The sequence below is a fragment of the Numida meleagris genome, chromosome 12 (assembly GCF_002078875.1).
Source record: "Numida meleagris isolate 19003 breed g44 Domestic line chromosome 12, NumMel1.0, whole genome shotgun sequence".
Taxonomy (NCBI): domain Eukaryota; kingdom Metazoa; phylum Chordata; class Aves; order Galliformes; family Numididae; genus Numida; species Numida meleagris.
In genome coordinates, this window is record NC_034420.1 from 7,750,123 (window position 1) to 7,767,769 (window position 17,647).

Genomic DNA, 17,647 nt, shown 5'->3' on the forward strand with positions numbered 1-17,647 from the left:
CACACCGACCTTCCCCTCCAGCTCCTGCACCAACTCCGTACACCAAAGCGCTTCCAGCCGCCCGCACCACCCCGCACACAGCCGCCCGACGCGTGATTACTACGATTTCCATTCACAACCGAACGGACACGTGCTTTTGCACAGGTGCGCTCTCGCAGAAACACGGTGTAAATAAAACAGAGGACGACAACAGCGCACCGACGGAACGGAGCGGCGCCGGGCTCGCACCCCCCCGCCCCGCGCCGACCCCCGCCGCTCGCTGCCGGCTCCCGGTTCCCCGCTGCTTACCGTTCCCGAGCCGGAGCCCGGCGCACGCCGCAGCTCCTCGGGCGGTTCGCGTCCTCATCGCGGCGGAGCGGAGCGGTTCGGAGCCGGCGGTTGCGCGCCTCCTGCCCGGGAGCGCCGAACAGCGCTGCCCCCGCCCCGCAGCTCCGCGCCCGCGGACAACGCCCGCCCCGGCCCCGCCCAGCCCCGGCCCCGCGGTGGAAAGTTGCGCCCGTCCCGGGGTTGGGAGCCGCTAACCCCCGACCCGGGCGGGGTCAGCCACCCGGCACGTCCCGGGCCGCTCTCCCGACGCGCATCTTCCGACGTGGTTGGTGGCTGAGCGCTTTGGTCGGGCAAATCCCCCCCCCGCCCGGGCTCGGCCGAGATGCTTCGTTTCGCCGCGTCGTGGCTTTTCAAGCCGACTTCGAGGGTTGGTTTGTGGGAGAAAAACGTAGAAGGGAAACGGAGCGCTGTGACGCGTTTCTCACTGGAGGGGTCGACCCGGCTCTTCTGACCTTAGGAGAGATTTGGCGGTGAGAATCTGTCCCGGGACTCGGTCTGGGCAGAGGTGGGTGCTCCGCATCGGGATCCTCACGGTCCCACTGCAGAAACGGACGGAGCGCAGAAGCGGGATCGGAGCGGCCCCGTCTCCAGGCACGCTCACCTCCCGCACCTGGATCTGAATTGGGCCGTTTTAGGGGGAACACGGATCTCAAGCTGCGCGCCGCGGCTTGTGCGTGCTGCGCTGAGTGCAAATCCTCCCTCGGACAGTGCCCGCAAAGCTCTCGTGCAGGCACGAGGCCGGGCCGGGCGGCTCAGGGGGATGCTCTCCGCGCTGGGAGCACCGCTGATGCCCTCCAGCTCCGGCTCCGCACGGCACCACGGTCCCCTCTTCCCTCTGTGTTTGTGCACGGGCTCCACGCTGTGCCCTAAGAACCCCGCAAGCAGCCGTGCTGGTGCGGACAGCTCACAAACTGAAACCAAATGTATGGGGCTGGGAGACAGAGTACAGAAAAGTTCACAGACATCCTGTCACAGACTCACAGAATGGCTTGGGTTGGAAGGGACCTTAAAACCCATCCAGTTCCACCCCCTGCCGTGGGCTGGCTGCCCCCCACCAGCTCAGGCTGCCCAGGGTTCCATCCCACCTGGCCTTGGGCACCTCCAGGGATGGGGCACCCACAGCTCTGGGCAGCAGTGCCAGTGCCTCACCACCCTCTGAGCGGGCTTGAACCTGAAGAAATACCCTGTGACAGTTTGGGATCCTCTCTGCTGCTGGCTGAGGCTGAGAAGGGCCATGGGGGGTGGGCTGCAAAGCCAGCTGTCCCTGGGTGTTTCTGAACCTGAGAACAGGCCGTGCTGAGCCCCAGCCCTCTCATCGGTTCCGTCATACTTCTTCACACCTCCTTTTAATGCAAATTGCTCTCCAGGATTATCAAAGGGTTGATTCAGCACGGATGGGATGCGTACAAAAATTTAATTACATTTTTAAAAAGCAAAATTGGCAAGGATCGTAGAGGACGATAAGGCAGCGGCTTACTCTTCTCTCCTTCCCTCCTCCTTTTCTCCTTTTGTAACAATAATAAAGCCGAAGATCCAGGTGAGAAACAAGCGGCCGCGTGATTCATCGGGACTGGATCACAGCGCGGAGCGGCGGCAGCCCCGGCACTGCTCCACAGCACCACTGCGCTGCCAGGCACGGCTGGGAGGCAGGGCGGGATAAAACCCACTTGGCAGGGCTGCTTTGGGAGCACACGGCTTTGAACGCAGCACTGTCCCCTGCGCCCCATTGTGTGGGATGGTCTTTGTTCAAAAGAGAGCCTGAATAAATTAGGTTTTGAGGGTTATACCTGCCGTCAGAGCACGCAGCTGTGCACTAGGGCTGGGGAGGGGCTTCTTCTTCTCTTCCCCATTTCAAACAGGTGGGGGTCACCTCAGTGTGGGCAGCCGGCAGTGCCCAGCCCTGAGGCGAAAGGTCCTGGCAGGGCAGCAGGACACCAGGGTGGGTCTGTCCCAGCACATCTTGGGAGGGAGAGTACCGCGAGGAGGTGAGGCCCTGGGAGCACTCTGCTCTCCATCTGACTGAAAGCACCCGCTGCTGTGGTGCTCTCCTTCCTTCGAGACGTGTCTCGCTGCTGTCACCTTTCTTTACGTTACTCATTACAGGACCAGGGAGCTGTCTGCGTGCTGCTCCATCTCCATGCAGCCACGCTCCTGGACTCACTGTCACAGTGCTCAGCCTGAAGTGAGACGGGAAACACCCGAACCCCAAGGGATCACAAGGAAGGGGCACACGGAGGTGGGAGCCAACCTGAACCCTGTAAGTACACAAAGCCAGCAGCTGCAGAGTGAGATCGTGCTGCTTGCCAAGCACTGTGATTTATCCACTGTACCTTATCCGTAAGTCGGCATAAACGTATAAATCTAAAGTCCAGTAAGGCAGGTCTGACTTTTACCTTTAGAGATGTGTAAGATCAAGGGTCCGGTTCCAGTTGTGCAAGGTGGAATATTAAACAGGTCTGATAACAGGGAACAAATCTGTCTTTCTTATTTGACAAGAGGTCATTTTTTGGAGACCAACTCCGCATTTACAATCCATGAGCTGGAAGCTGCTGAACAATCTATCAGGAAGGTGAGGACAAGGGAGGGTGAAATGACAGCTGACAAATCAGGCACTCTTGGTCGGAGCAGCCGTGGGCATGTGATGATAGTTAAGATCCCTTCCAACCCAAACCATTCCATGATTCTGTGGTTCCGTGATTCCGTGAGCTGGGGGAAGGCTGCAGGGGGGGCAGGAGGCAGAGCTCACCCCTCCCACTCGTCTCCATGGACCCCACAGGCCTGGAACCCTCGCTGGTTGCTGCTGGATCTGCACAGGGGCTGCGTGCATTGCTGCTCCATGTGAATAGGGATAACTGCATGTGACTGCGAATGAAAGCCAAGTGAATCACTCATCATGGATTACTGATAGTATTAATTCTACCTCTTCGGCACTCAGGATGCCCACCAGCCCCTCCAAATTTATTTTTCCTCCTTTATTACATATTTTTGGAGATGGAGTAAACCCAAGTCATTTTACCCCTCAGGGCAGGACGGGACACGGGGTTCCATGCATGCCAATGCACACGTGGCAGGATTGAAGGAGGTAACGGGATCCATGAGGCTCAACCTGCCAAAGCCGGGTGCTCAATGCTGCAGTTCATACATGAATAACTTTGTGCAAACCAAGTGGTTCAGCACGGCACATCCGAGCCAACCAGAGGTGCAGGTGCTCCGCGGGGCAGCGCTCAGCTGCTTCCTCTCAGAGCACTTCTTGCACGCTCCAACCTCTCCCTGCTGGACTTCACAGTGCTCACGTGAGCTTGGAGCTGGCAGCATCAATATCCACTGAGCTCTGAACCAAAGTGATGCAGCCGCTGCAAACCCAAAACCCATTTGAACCGTACTGGGTTTGCATGGCCGCTCTTCTCCAGGCAGACGGTGCCAACCCCACTTGCAGGTACAGGTATGTCACATCACTCGGAGGGATGAAGGTCCTGCTGTGCTCCTGTGCCTCTTGCCCCGGCCGGCCACGAGCCCCTGGCTCCATTCACTCGTGCAGCCCAGGGTTGCTCTGCTGCAGATGGCTGCACCGCACGAGGGATGAAGGCTGCTGTTTCCATGGCAGCAGTTAGACGACTCCTCTTGTTAGCAATTCTACTATTAAAATGCAAACAAAATTACTCCAGGAGAGTGATTTTTTCCATCCCATTCTTTGGGTTTTGGGAGTCCTCACCCTCCAGTCCATGCTGGAATCCTCAGGCTGTCACTGTAGCTATTCCCACCCAGTTTTCCCTGCCTAGCTCATGGCACTGCACGAGCTGTGCAGTGGTGCTGGGGGGCTGCTCGGCCTTTGGAACCCCTCAGGTCAGCTCTGGCCCCACCGCTGGTACCCACACTCAGCAGTGAGAGGTTCCCAGTGCTGCCCCACTGGCACCGGGGTGCCCGCTGCACCCAGGAAGGGAATCCCAAGCTATTTGTGGGGATGGAGAACCCATTAGCTAAGTCCTCTCCTTGCTTAGTGGAACAATGTTCTTCCTGACCGATCACTCCCCATAAAAACCTTAACATTAAGAAGAAAAACTGCAGGATGGTTCTGCATCCAGAGCTGTCCAAAGACAGGAGAGCAGACGGGAGCCCGCAGATGGTGTGCCAGCCCGTGCTGGCAGTCGCACGCTTGGGCAGTGATGGTTACAGCCAGTGCCCACCCAAGTGCGGCAGAGTGCTCGGGGAAATTCGGCCTGCATCCTCCGCAGCACAGCAGACGCGTGAAGCACAGAGCAAAGCAGGTGGGCACTGGGGTGAAGTGCACCAGCAGCAGCTGCTAGGCGTCCTCTCTGAAGCTTTCAAGCGAGTTACTTGCATGAATGAAGAACTCCAAGGGGAAAAAGAGGGGGGGGAGGGTGAACAAAGGAAGGAGAAAAAGGGGCAGAAAGCAGTGAATGCCTGTGCTGCAGCCACAGCTCTGTGAAGCACCGCAGCAGCACGGGGCCCAGGCGCCGCGGCTCTGGGGCGGCACAGCCGGGATCGGAGCGGGGCAGGCGGGGCGCGGGGCACTGAGCGTGGCGCTGCGGCTGGGCCGGTGGCGCCCCCTAGCGGCAAAGCGGCACCTGCGGCGCGCGGCCCGAGGGCGGAGCTCTGCCGGCTGCAGCGGGCCGGGCCCGCCGGGAGCGAGGAGCGCTGCCGCTGCCGTTTACTTCTCCGTAGCCTCAGTCAGGGGGTGAAAAGTCGACGCACGCATCGGTGGCTATCTCCCAGTTTGTAGCTGCTCCTCTCCGCTGCTAATTTATCCAGGCAAATGCTTGTTGAGAGCTCGGGAAAGTACCCAGCGTGGGGTGCGTAGTTGCAGAATCAGAGAACCGTTTGAGCTGGAAGGGGCCACTAAAGGGCACCTGGTCCAACCCCCTGCAACGAACAGGGGTACCCACAGCTCCATCGGGGGCTCACAGCCCCGTCCCACCTGTGTGTGCCTGCAGGGACGGGGCACCCAGCTCCTCCCTGGGCAGGGGATGCAGAAGATGTGATCGCACCTGTGTGCAGCTGCCTGTGGCAATGCAGGGGGATGCCAGAGCTGGAGCCCGGGACAAGGAGCGGCCCCCGCAGTCCCTAATTTAGGTCTAACCCGAAGGAGACCTGTCCCCGCACGGCTAGGGCTCGCTGCTCTGCCTCGCCAATTGGCCTTGCTGTGTTCCCACCTGGGTTTCTCAGGAGAAAGGCTTTGCTCTGACACGATCACGTCAGCTTCTGAATTCTTCCACTGAGAGGAGTGCACACCACCCTCTGTTTAAACCCTTCTTTAAAACATTCACAATTGTGGAAAAGCCACATCAGAAACCCCTTCTCAGCCATCGGACAGAGATCCCTTCCTTCTTCTGCCATCAGAGCCACTGACTGAGCCCACAGCTGGCTTAGGGAGCCCCAGCCCCAGCCCCTGCCCAGGGACTCCCCCTGCACCAGCTGCCTCCAGTGAAGTTTTGATGTGTATTTGTTTGTTTTTCATTTGTTTGTTTTTTTCTTTTTAGGAGACCCAGTGCCACCACCTGCAGCTCATTGATTTTCCTTCCCTGCCTGGGAAGGTCTGCCCGGGTAAACACTATGCCTGTGCTGGGAGCACGCTGTTTTGTCACAGGAGCAACTCCTAGGGTTAGACAAGGGTGTGTTTCCAGGAACAGGGGCAGGAGCAGCAATCCCATATGCTTTCTAGAAGGTGAAGCAAACGCCAATCAGCCACGACAACCTTTATTCCTTCGACTTCCCCAGAGGGAGCATTTTGAAGCATCAAAAGGATTCAAACCTGTCCAGCTGCTGCTGCGGCATAATTAACAGCTGCACAGTCAGCTCCAGCCGCAGCTGACAAAGCCTGCGCAGCAATCCTCTATTTATCACACTCTTGGAGTATTTATAGATCTCAGCAAGGCAGGGGGCAGAGAGAGAAGGATGAGAACAGGTGAGCTGGTTGCTGGGGGAGATAGCATTTGCTTTCATCGTGTGGCATTTCCGCGGTGCCTGGCAGCGCTGCAGGAAGGGACATGAGGTGTCCGGGTGGCGCGGTCCCACCGGGTGGGTGCCTCCCCCCGCATGGCCCCAGTGGATAAGGGCCCAGGTGCAGCCTGATTTCCCGCACCGCTGATGATGGGCTACCCTTGGACTGTACTGTTTGTGCCCTGTCTCCTCGGTATCGTTTACAACTCAGGGCCTCTTCATAGGAACTGATAGGAAAGTGGCAACCATCCCCGTGATAGCAGTGCTTTGGCACGTTCACAGCTCCCCTGTGCCTGCACACCGCGCTTCCCCATTGCAGCGGGCGCTGGGAATCCCTGCTCCCACGGAACCTTGCCTGTGCTATCTCGCAGCAGGCGGAGCCCAGAAGTTATCAGCACCCATTTTACTTCCTCCTGTGGCTTTATTCGACCCGTTGAGATCATAAACGCATATAAAGCCTAAATAAAACAATTTAATTTCCCTCATAAATGGGATTTCAAGGAAAACAATGGCTCTGCTGCCCCAAAGAGGAAGCAAAGTCAAAGTCACAAGGCTTCTCTCTGCAGACTCTCTGCCACTTCTGCTCACAGAGCTGCCCGTTACCCACTCTCCACGGCTGATGCAACCTCCCTGGGAGTTGCCTCACGTCCCGGCAGCCTGCAAGGACCCTGCTGAGCTGCCCCAGCCCTGAGAGCTGCACCCCGCTCACACCCACACCCCACGCTGAGCAGTCAGCCCTGCAAGGTCTGGGTTCACCTGACACTTCCAGGCTGGCTCCAGCAGGCAGCTGGGTGTACCCTGCTCCTAGCTGATCTGAAGGAGTCTTTTGACCACAAGAAGATATTCTCCTGAGCAGAGCCAGCAGGTTTCCTTTCCCATGCACTTTATTTACAAGCCTCTACTGCTGGGCCTCCAAGGAGCTGTCAGAGCTGGATTTTCCTAGACATGGCCAAGGGAATAGTCCCGTATTAAGCATGCAGCACGTACAGTGGATTTGCAGATGGAGCAAGGGCTGTTACTGAACAAACTCCCTGCAGTTTTCTGAAACGTGTTTGTTTTTAAGGGAAGTGTTTTGCTGTTGCTGGCTTTGGGGAGACCTTTCAGTATCTAAAGGGGGGCTGTAGGAAAGGAGGGGACAGACTCCTTAGCGGGGTTTGCTGTGATTGGACAAGGGGAAATGGTTTCAAATGAAAAGAGGGGAGATTTAGATTGGATATAAGGAAGCAATGTTTTACAATAAGGGTGGTGAAGCACTGGCACAGTGCCCAGGGAGGTGGTGGATGCTCTGTCCTGGGGGACCTCCAAGGTCAGGCTGGAGGGGCTGTGAGCACCTGATGGAGCTGTGGGTGTCCCTGTTCACTGCATGGAGTTGGACCAGATGGCCTTTAAAGGTCCCTCCCAACTCAAACGATCCTATCCTATCCCATCCTGTTCTCCATTGTGTTTGTTTTGTAGCCAGTGAGAGACTGTTATGCTCTCCACCTGGGGCATTTGGAAAATAACTCAGCCTCCGCAATCTGTTCCCCACATTGACTCAGAGCAGACATAGGGGAAGGGAAGGACAATCCAAAATAAAGGTGGCACAAAGGAACGCAGGGCAGTGCATGAAGCAGTGAGGGCTGTGCTCGTTCTTGGTCATGGTTTGGTTGGGGAGCACGTGAGCCACGGGACGTGGATTTCTCTACAGCGCAATTTTTGAGAGCACGCCCGGAGAGGATTCTTGCATGCTCACATTCCTGTTTTATTCTGTCTGAGCACTGGAGCTGCACACAGAAGGAAACTCCCCATAACAAGCTCCAATGCATTTGGGAACACTCCTAAGCAAGTAGAGCGATGTTTCCTTGGTGCAAGGTTGGAGAACAGTTATTGTTTTGGAGGGTTTTTCTGTACCTCTGAGAACAACGGGAAGCTCAGGACTGCTCCACATTCAGCTCTCTTTTAGGAATCCAAACTCCTTCCCTTTCCCCTGCATCGACCCCGTGCCGCTCACGGACAGCAGCGCAGCCCGCCCCGCTCCCGGGCCGGTGCGGCTCAAGCGCGCCCCCCAGCGGCCACGCGAGTCCGGAACGGGAGCAGCGGCGGCAGCAGCGAGCGGGGGAGGCGCGGGGGGCACTCGGGGAAGCGGGGCTCCATGGCGCTGGGTGCCGCCTCTCGCTGGCGCAGCCCTTTCCGCAGAGGGGAAGGCACCCAGGCTCTTTACTGACGCGGCTGACCTTGAAATGCCTCCCAGATGATTGACGATCTGCCTTGAAATCCACGCTTCCCCTGTCCGTTTAGCCCGTGCCTGCTGCTTGCAGTTCATTAAAGCCTTTTTCAACGCTCTGCTCGCACAAAAAAAAAAAAAAAATAGAAAAAAGAAAACTTAAAATTGCCGTGAAGCCCACCCTCACCAGAAATCATTCCTCACGCGCAGCTCTACAGAGACGCTTGGACGCTGAGTTCCTCGGGGTCCAGGGCAGCATCCCTTCTCTCCTTGCTCTCCCGCTGCTCGTGGTGCCACTGCTGGGCAAACTGCACCGCGTGGTGCACGCTGTGGAAAGCCAGCTGGCCGCCGTGGGCCCCAGCAGCCCAGCCCCCGTCCCGCAGCCGGCGGCGGAGGAGGGGGTTGCAGTTGGCCAGGAGCACCTGCACGCCGAGCTCCTGGTAGTCACGGTGCGTCTCCTTCAGCACGGAGAGACCCGCGGTATCTATGAACTGCATAGCCCCGCAGTCAATGATTAAAGTGTGCATATCCAGGGAGGGCAGGCAGACGTCTGCGGGTGATTTCTCCACTCTTTTCTTGGCAGGTTTCAGGCAACGAAACACGGTGTTAAAAATGCTCTTCCTGTTGCCTGTGTCTGCTTTTGCCTGGGTCTCCACCCTTTGATGCCTGGCAGCCAGCAGGACAGGATTCACCCCGGTTTTCCTGTAGAGAACAGTCTTGAAATAGTCTTTGTTGGCATAGTAAAGGGACGACTCGAAGCGGAAGATTTTGATGTTGGCAATACTGCTGAGCTGCTTGTAAGCAGACTGGTCCTCATAGATTTCCGTGTTGCTGACCTTGCCCAGGAGCGCCGCCCTGGGTCTCTGCGTGCGGAAGATGACGCAGAGCAGAGCAAAGCAGACGCCCACGAGGAGCCCAATCTCCGTGGTGATCAGCGTGGAGGCCAGCATGGTTGTCCACCACACCACCGTGTCCAGCTTGCTGAGCTGCCACATGCGTGGGGTTTCACGAAATGTCCTCAGCCCCCCCCGCAGGTTGACAATGGTGACCACCCCCAGGATGGCGGTTTGCAGGGAGTAGAAGAGCGGAGCAATCCACAGCAACACCAGCAGCAGCACCAGGGAGGTGACGAGGCTAGAGAGCTGCGTTTGGGTCCCCGTGGACTCCTTCAGCAGAGTCTTGGTCAAGGCTGCAGAGCTAGCAAAGCAGTAGAAGAAAGATGGGACCAGGTTGCACATGCCAATGGCGATCATCTCTTGGTTGGCACGGACAGCGTAGCCATGCTTTTTGCCAAAGATTTCCGCCAGGGAGACTGTCATAGCAAAGCCAATTATAGCTATGGGCAGAGCATCGATTGCCAGGCTGGAAAACAGCTTTGTATCTGGAAGGGTGGGTTTCCTGAAACCGGTGGGGATGGCCCCACAAACTGAAGACTTGTATCGCTCTTCGAAGTTAAAGTAGTATGATACTACTGTGTCTATGATGACCACAAGCAGCTCTACGGGGAACGGGGCCCTCATCTTGTCCTTGTACCGATCATTGATCATTTTGACAGGTATTATGACGGCCAAGGCAACCAGGCTGGTGACCAGGTCACATATATTGGTGTTCTGGATGTACCTGAAAAGGTCCACCCACGTCAGGATGAAGGACCCCACCCCTTCGTGACGGGGAATACTCAGCCCAAGGAGGTACTTCATCTGGGAGGTGATGATGGTGAGGCTGGAGCCGGCCACAAAGCCACTGAGGAGAGGTTCTGACAGGTAGACAGCCACAAAGCCCAGCTGTAAAACCCCCAGCAGGATCTGAAAAGCAAGTCAGGCATATCATTAGCATCAATGAGAAGGGCTGGAAGAGGTGACTGGCAGTTTATGTCAGTTTGCTTCCACTTCAGCATATCTAGCTATTCTATCTGCTGAGCATTCAGTGTAAAACCCAGGTTTTTGTCTTAAGTAGTTAAAGTGGGGTACTGAAAACTGAAGGCTGCTACCCAGAAGACTTGTTTGTGGCTAGGGAGGCCGTACAAAAAAGCCTACAAGATCCCCATTGCTGTGTCCTTTCAAGCAATAAGGGTGCATAGTTAACGCTGAAAGTCCAGAGAGCAGCCAGATCAAAGCAGCTGCTGGCATCTCTCAGTGGCACAGAAATAGTGTGATGTAGTGATTTTAGTCATTCCAGTGAGAGGACCTGAAGTTGTCTACTAACAGCCAGGCCCAAGCCATGGTGAAAAGCAGGGCCTTTAACGGAGCCCCTGCTGATGGCAGGGTCTGCGAGGGCTGTTCTTGTTTGCCCTGACTGCTCCTGACCTGCACAGCAGTCAGCTCAGGTCCAGGACCAAGGTGATGGGAAGGTGGCTTGCAGTTCCCTTTATTTCCCTTACTGTGTTTGATCCTAAGCATGTTCCAGACACATTCAAGGACCCATCACATGGGGGAAGCAAAACCTTAAATTCAGCTATGTTTGGGGTTTTCAATTCACTGCAGCTGGCTAAAGGTGTCGGGGTCTACTCACATTTAGGAAAGCTATCCCATGATTTTTAAGTCTGAAGTGAGACTGGAGCTTAGAGTTGTTAAGCACAGAGAAGTTCCTAGCAGGGAAAGGACAGAGTGGAAACAGCACAATAGAAAATTTGTACCTGGTAAAGACCGACCAGAAAGCTCAAGGAAAGGGCCACAGTGATGGCATAGCAGCTCCTGTCGCAGGTACCCGTGCCGTTACTGGAGGAGGTGGCATTGCCCACCAGCAGAGAGCCAGCATTGTCATCATACCCTGCTAGCTGGAGGTGCCGATTCACAGACTGCCCAATCATCAGGCAAAGGACACCAAAGGATCCCACAAAGTTGTGGCGTGATGTGGCCATAACGACGTAGATGATACTGCAGAAGAAGTTTGTGTAGATTCCATAGATGGGATCCTGGTTGGCTAACAGGGAGTATGAGATGGACTGAGGGATGGCAACTATCCCCACCAGGAGCCCAGATATGACATCCCCAAGCAACTGCGTCTTGACATTATAACGGGGAAGCCAGTCTAGCACTGGTAACAGCTGGCAGAAGAAGGTGATGACAGTTTGACGATTGCATTTGCAGACCTCTCTGGCTTTTTTCAGGATGAAATCCTTGGTCTTAAAGTCTATGGGCTCATTCTCCTCCAACTTGATGTGTGTTAAGTTGACAGGAGGCTCTTCTGGTGTTAGGGAGCTCCGTACGTCTTTGCTCTGTCTTGATGTCTGGCTTGACGTGTCCTCCATTGCCCCAGGAAAGCTAAGCAGGAGAGCAGGTATGACATGAAAAGTTGCATTCATGTGTATAACATCCTTAGCTCCAGGGCTCATGCAGATTGTATGGATTAATAAAGGAAAATAACAGACAAACCAAACAGAAAAGCACCTTCTTGTGGTGCCACGTGTAATCAGTTATGGAACCAGTCAAGCACAAACCTGAAGCCATGGTTTGCATCGTATTCATACTGACACAGATGTCCCCATTAGAGAGAGTACAGAGACTCTTGTGCTCTTTACTAGTGGGACAGCAGAGCAGCTTAAGATCAGCCAACCTTGCCCTTCTTGATGACACTTCCATTTAAAATCTAGTTTGAAAATCTTAAAATCTTCCAAGTGATGTTTTAGGAATGCAGCACACAGGTAGGGGAAGTTATTTGCAAAATAATTTTTCCTTTAACATTTTGACATTTTAAATTACATTGCTGGCTTGCATCAAATGAGCCCATCACAGGGACTGGTATCTGCAAAATGAAAGTAAGCAACTTTCTCAATCTGATTAAGTATATACTTCCCAAATCTATTCCAACTTTCTCAGTCAAAAAGCAGTTGCAACAAAACATACCTTTCATCAGAAAGGAATGCAGACACATAGAGAAAGGTTCTCCTGAGTGCAGTCCTGGCTCCAGTTTGGGAAACAGAACCGGGATAATGAGAAATCCCATTCTTCTGCCCTACAGGTTCAATTCCTGACCCAAGTCTCTTACCTTTGGCTGCAGGAGCCACGGGACATGGGGAGTTCTCCTAGGGTCCCTCAGAAGCCACGTGGAGCTGCTCACCTGCTGTCAGACCTGTCTTTCCACCTCACAGCACACACTGAACAGAGAAAGCACAAGCCAAACAACTGCAAACCTGTTTCCTTTGCCTTCCTTCTGGAGCATGCGCTGTTTCTCTTGAGAAAACTGAATTTTTCTGCCAAGCAATAGGCCCTTTTATCTCACTTGAGCTGATGAAGACGGTGCAGCCAGCCAAACAGAGCTATATTTTGAAAACAAACATCATTCTGGATGACTATTTTTGATGAAAACTTGTTCTGGTCATTAAGAATGATTGAAGGAGTTTGGAGAAGTGCTTCTGCCAGATAACAGTATTGCTGGTATCTGGGGATGTGTTGGCTAAACAAGGGGAGCAATGCACAGAAATCTTCCTACGTGTGCTATGGCACTGCCCCTCCCTGAGGCCCAAGTCCCACTGGGCTTCTCTGCTCAGATCTTCATCTATTCTTGACATGATTTTTTTTCCAAGAAAACCCACCAGTGAAACATGCATAACTTTTCTTTTCCTCCAGCATGCACCTACCAGACACCATTGCAGTCTCACCTCAAGCCATGTGCCAAGTGAACCTCATGAAGTTCTACAAATCCAAGTGCAAGGTCTTGCACCCAGGTCCTGGCAACTTCCGCTATCAATACAAGCTGGAGGATAAAAGAATTGAGCACAGCCCTGTTAAAAAGGACTTGGTAGTACTGGTAGATTGCAGCTAGACATGTTCATGAACAGCTTGGGCTGTTCAGCTTGGAGAAGACTTGAGAGCAGAATTCCAGTATCTAAAGAGGGGCTGCAGGAAAGGAGGGGACAGACTCCACAGCAGCGGGGTCTGCTGTGATTGGACAAGGGGAAATGGTTTCAAATGAAAAGAGGGGAGATATAGCTTGGATATAAGGAAGAAACGTTTTACAGTAAGGGTGGTGAAGCACTGGCACAGTGCCCAGGGAGGTGGTGGATGCTCTGTCCTTGGAGACCTCCAAGGTCAGGCTGGAGGGGCTGTGAGCACCTGATGGAGCTGTGGGTGTCCCTGTTCACTGCATGGAGTTGGACCAGATGGCCTTTAAAGGTCCCTTCCAACTCAAATGATTCTATGACATGACCTGAGGGAAGAGGAGAGAAAGACCAGCATCCTGAATTATGCTTATCTCATCAGTAGAAAACTGTATTTCAGTAATTAGAAGTAAATAAATCAGCACACTCTGCCTGCAGAAGACATGGTAGGGAAGACAGCTGCTCAATGTATTTATCTGTTTCTACTAATTCCTTTTTCTCTGCCATTCCTCCACAACTCATGTACTTTCAGATACATCTGTTGATAGTTCCCTTCCCTCCTCTTTCAGTTGTTGACTATTCCTTGCCTTAGCCTTTTCATTCCTCTAATCCTTAAAAGATGATCCCTTCATATGCTTTATAATCCTTTCTAGTTATAGCTCATTTTGTACCTTGATCTGATTTTGTCTCTATTCACTTATTTTCCATCTTCTTGCTTAGTAAATGACCCAAATCTCCATCTTTTGTATGATTCCTTCATCTTGAAATCCAGTCACTGAAGAACTGGCCAGGTTCATCTCTAAAGTTGGCTTATTTGCTGGGATGAAACACATCTAAGTACAATCCATCCTTTGATTTTTTTCATCTTATTTAGGACAAGGAGCTCTGATCTCATCAGTCTTTTCAGCATTACTACCCACCATGAAAATGGGACAAGGTACGTTCTCCTCTTGTGAGAATATCTAGGCTGCCTTTAACCTCAACCCTGTCCTCACTGCATGGCACTTCTTCATGTTCCACTTACAACAAATAAAAGGGTTGTACATGATTTCCTTTACCTCTTGCCACTGGTTTATAAGTCTTGATTTATCCATATTCTTTCGATTCTCGCAGGCATAACCTTCAGTGTGTAGTTCTTTTTTCCATTCCTTCAGTCTCTATTCTTCCCCCACCATCCTTTGTGATTTTTTAGTTGTCTGAAGCCTTCTCTGTGTATCTTGCCCTTTCTTGCATGCAAATTCCCAATTCCTTCTGTATACACAACTTTAAAATATTCCATACTTTCCATGCAATTACATTCCTGAGCTCCTTGTCCCAGCAGGCTTTCCCATGGGGTTCGGTTCTCTGCGATGGCCTCTCTGGAATGGAGGGCCTTCAAGCAAGAGCAGCTTCTCCTTAGTCCTTCTGTCAGTGGGCACTGAGGAGAGGCCTTTTTATACTCTCCATCCTGACAGAAAGGATGTAAGAACACACTTGGTTACACTGAACGCTGCATATATTTCTAAAATCGCTTTTTCTGCATGAGGTGAATTAAGGGCAGAAACTGGAAACATTTCACATTTACTCTAGAAAATGTGTAACAGAGAAGCTTAAAAATATATCCACAACAGGTAACCTTCAGCTGGCAGAGGACACAAAGCCTTCCAAATGCAAGGTCACTACAGCTAAACATCTGAAATAGTTTGTTTTCAAATGCATATTCACGGGTTGATCTTTATTGCCACCATAAACGCACCTGTTAAACTCCACTGTGGGAAAGGTTGGGTTGGACAGATGGTGACTATTAGCTTGAACAGTGCAAATGTAGGCAGGACTTGGCCTGCCAGTAATATGGCATCCTCTGTTTTTAAGCCAAGCAAAAACATTCCAAATTCAAAATTTTCAGTTGCAGCGTGGTATTTGAGCAACATAACAACAGCCTGTTCAATACCACTGCAAACAGCTAGAACCAGAAGAGTGGAAACCCAAGCTCCAGGTACAGTGGAGCTGCAGCAGAGAGTTATTTCATTCATACAGTGGGTTGGTGGATGGTAAACTGGACACGAGCCAACAATGTGCCCTCAAAGAGCCAACAGTATTCTGGGCTGCATTAAAATAAGCAGGGTCAGCAGAGCAAGGGAGGTGATCCAGCCCCTCTACTCTGTGCTGGTGAGGCCTCACCTGGAGCACTACATCCAGATGTGGAGTCCTCAGTACAGGAGAGACATGGACCTGTTAGAGCATGTCCAGAGGGCCACAAAAATGATCCAAATGATGGCACATATCCCCTGTGAGAACAGGATGAGAGATGGAGCTGTTCAGCCTGGAGAAGAGAGAGAGACCAGACTTTCAGTACCTAAAAGTGGGCTGTAAGAAAGAAGGGAACAGAGTCTTCAGCAGGGTCTGTTGTGGGAAATGGTTTCAAACTAAAATAGGGGAGATTTAGACTGGAAGTAAGGAAGAAGTGTTTTACAGTAAGGAAGGTGAGGCACTGACACAGGTTGCCCAGGGAGGTGGTGGATGCCCTGTCCTTGGAGACATCCAAGGTCAGGTTGGACAGGGCTCTGAACAGCCTGACTGAGCTGTAGATATCCCTGTTCATTGCAAGGGAGTTGGACTAGATGATCTTTAGTGGTCCTTTACAACTCAACCAATTCTATAATTCCAGATGGTTTCTATCTGGAAATAGAAAAATATCACAAAATTGGCTAGGTACACGCTTGTTACCCAGGCACCTTGCAATGGGTAAACATAGTGAGTTCATTTCTCTGCTGCTGTGTCAATGCATTGTTTGTGTTTAGCAGGAATAGCCACATCTTAGGCAATACAGTTGTTTTCTTTTAAACAGAGCTAACTGCATTATGCAAGGATTTTTTTTTTAATGTTTTTAGGCATGTGAATACGTTTATGGCTATTTGGCTCCTGGAAGCTTTTCAAGTAGTGTCCAAAGTGTCAATTTATGGAGTCAAGATCAGTCTGCCTTAGTACATGGATGTATCTCAAGCTCTGCGTGTCCCAAGATCACAAGCCACTTTAATAAAATACAGCAAACAATCCAAGCAATGGTGTCCGGTATCTAAGAGAAGTGCTTTTCTTTCCCTTCACATTTGGGACTTTACTGTCTTTTCAGATGGCTGCTGGTTCAGTTCCCCTTGGAAATGAATTTTCAAGATGCAGACATACGCAAAACTCCATTTTTTTTTTAAAGGGAAAACCAAGAAAAAGGAAACAAGCCCAGAATCAGTCCCATTGCTGGGACACGGCAAAATTTTAAAAGGCACTCAAGGACAATAATCATCAGAACCTGTCCTATGGTTTCTTCAAATTCACAGTTTTGAAAGAGATAACACCAGAGAATCTGTAAGCAGTACACTAGGTCGTCCCAGAAAATAAAACAGTTTTTGCAGCCTCCTGTTGTTTTTCAGTTTATGATAATGTGCAGGGGTCACAGCAGAGCCTGCGAGGCAAAAACAGAAGTTCTCTTCAAACATAAACATTGTGGGGCAAGAAGTGTCACTCACCCTTCAACTGCACACATTAATGCAGTCACTCCACTCTTAAGTTTGAGAGAGACCAAGGACCCCACAAATAAACAACAATAAGAAGCATCCATTCAAAGTACTGCTCCTTCCCAGCAACAATCCATGAAGACAGACATGCAAATAATGTTGTTTTTTTTTTTAAGTATATTTTGGAAGATGTGGGATGGAACATCCCTTGGAAAGGGATTCTGTGTAGGGATAGCAATCTAACTGGATGTGGAAGAGCATCTTTGGCCACAGATGCAAACACCAGGCACCAACTGCCCCACTACTGGGGACACCACAGGCTGGTTTTATCCTTTACCTGCTTGTAAAACATGGAAAATCCCAGCATGTCACAGTATGTCAGCTTGAGGATTTAGGGAGCGTTCCCCACTTGTATAAGGAGGATGAAAGTAATTCCTTGCTAACTTCACCACAGTTTGTTGCTGTTCCCACGCTTTTTCCTGCATGACAGATGTCTTGTGCTAATGACTCTTCTCTAAATTATACAGCTAATAATTGAAAACTCCATAATGGCTCTGTAAACTGATTAAATTGATTACAGATAAGTACTATGAAATAAGCCAGGGAGACATGACTATTTCATACTAAATTGGCACTCAGCCCAGGCTGCTTGGCTTTGCTCCAGGCCTGGTTTGTTTCTTCTACCTGCAAACCCCCCACACTTCTGAGGCCACGATGGTGGGATGCCACTTGCCCCACTGGCTGGCTCACAGCTAGAGAGCATCCAAAGGAGGGCTACAAAGATGGGGACAGGGTTTGTTCAGCCCAGAGCAGAGCAGGCTGAGGGGAGGCCTCATGGCAGCTGCAGCTCCT

The 17,647-nt window shown here is 52.0% G+C and overlaps 2 protein-coding genes and 1 long non-coding RNA gene across 7 annotated transcripts in view; 1 reads left to right on the forward strand and 2 right to left on the reverse strand.

Moving 5' to 3' along the window:
• The window catches only part of HTR4 (5-hydroxytryptamine receptor 4), a 103,553-nt gene extending 103,125 nt beyond the window's left edge, over positions 1-428 (reverse strand). For 2 of the 3 annotated variants that reach the window (XM_021410444.1, XM_021410446.1), the window contains exon 1: positions 289-428. The gene's annotated coding sequence lies outside the window, so the exon portion shown is untranslated. The remainder of the gene's footprint in view (positions 1-288) is intronic. The other variant, XM_021410445.1, reaches the window with a different exon arrangement.
• On the forward strand, positions 522-3,986 carry LOC110405270. The gene is made up of 2 exons (XR_002442776.1): positions 522-2,312; positions 2,431-3,986. It is a non-coding gene; the product is annotated as an uncharacterized LOC110405270 (long non-coding RNA).
• Positions 7,567-13,491, reverse strand: LOC110405473 (sulfate transporter-like). Of its 3 annotated transcripts, XM_021410798.1 has the most exons (4): positions 12,621-13,491; positions 11,124-11,751; positions 8,693-10,293; positions 7,567-8,606 (listed from the first exon to the last, which is right to left on the reverse strand). In XM_021410798.1, exons 1-3 carry the CDS (start codon positions 12,647-12,649, stop codon positions 8,701-8,703), a joined length of 2,250 nt encoding a protein of 749 aa, XP_021266473.1. In that variant the 5' UTR covers positions 12,650-13,491; the 3' UTR covers positions 7,567-8,606; positions 8,693-8,700. The 3 variants fall into 3 exon arrangements, with proteins under 3 accessions (XP_021266473.1, XP_021266472.1, XP_021266474.1); XM_021410797.1 differs by having other exon boundaries at positions 7,567-10,293; XM_021410799.1 differs by having other exon boundaries at positions 7,567-10,293; positions 12,476-13,491.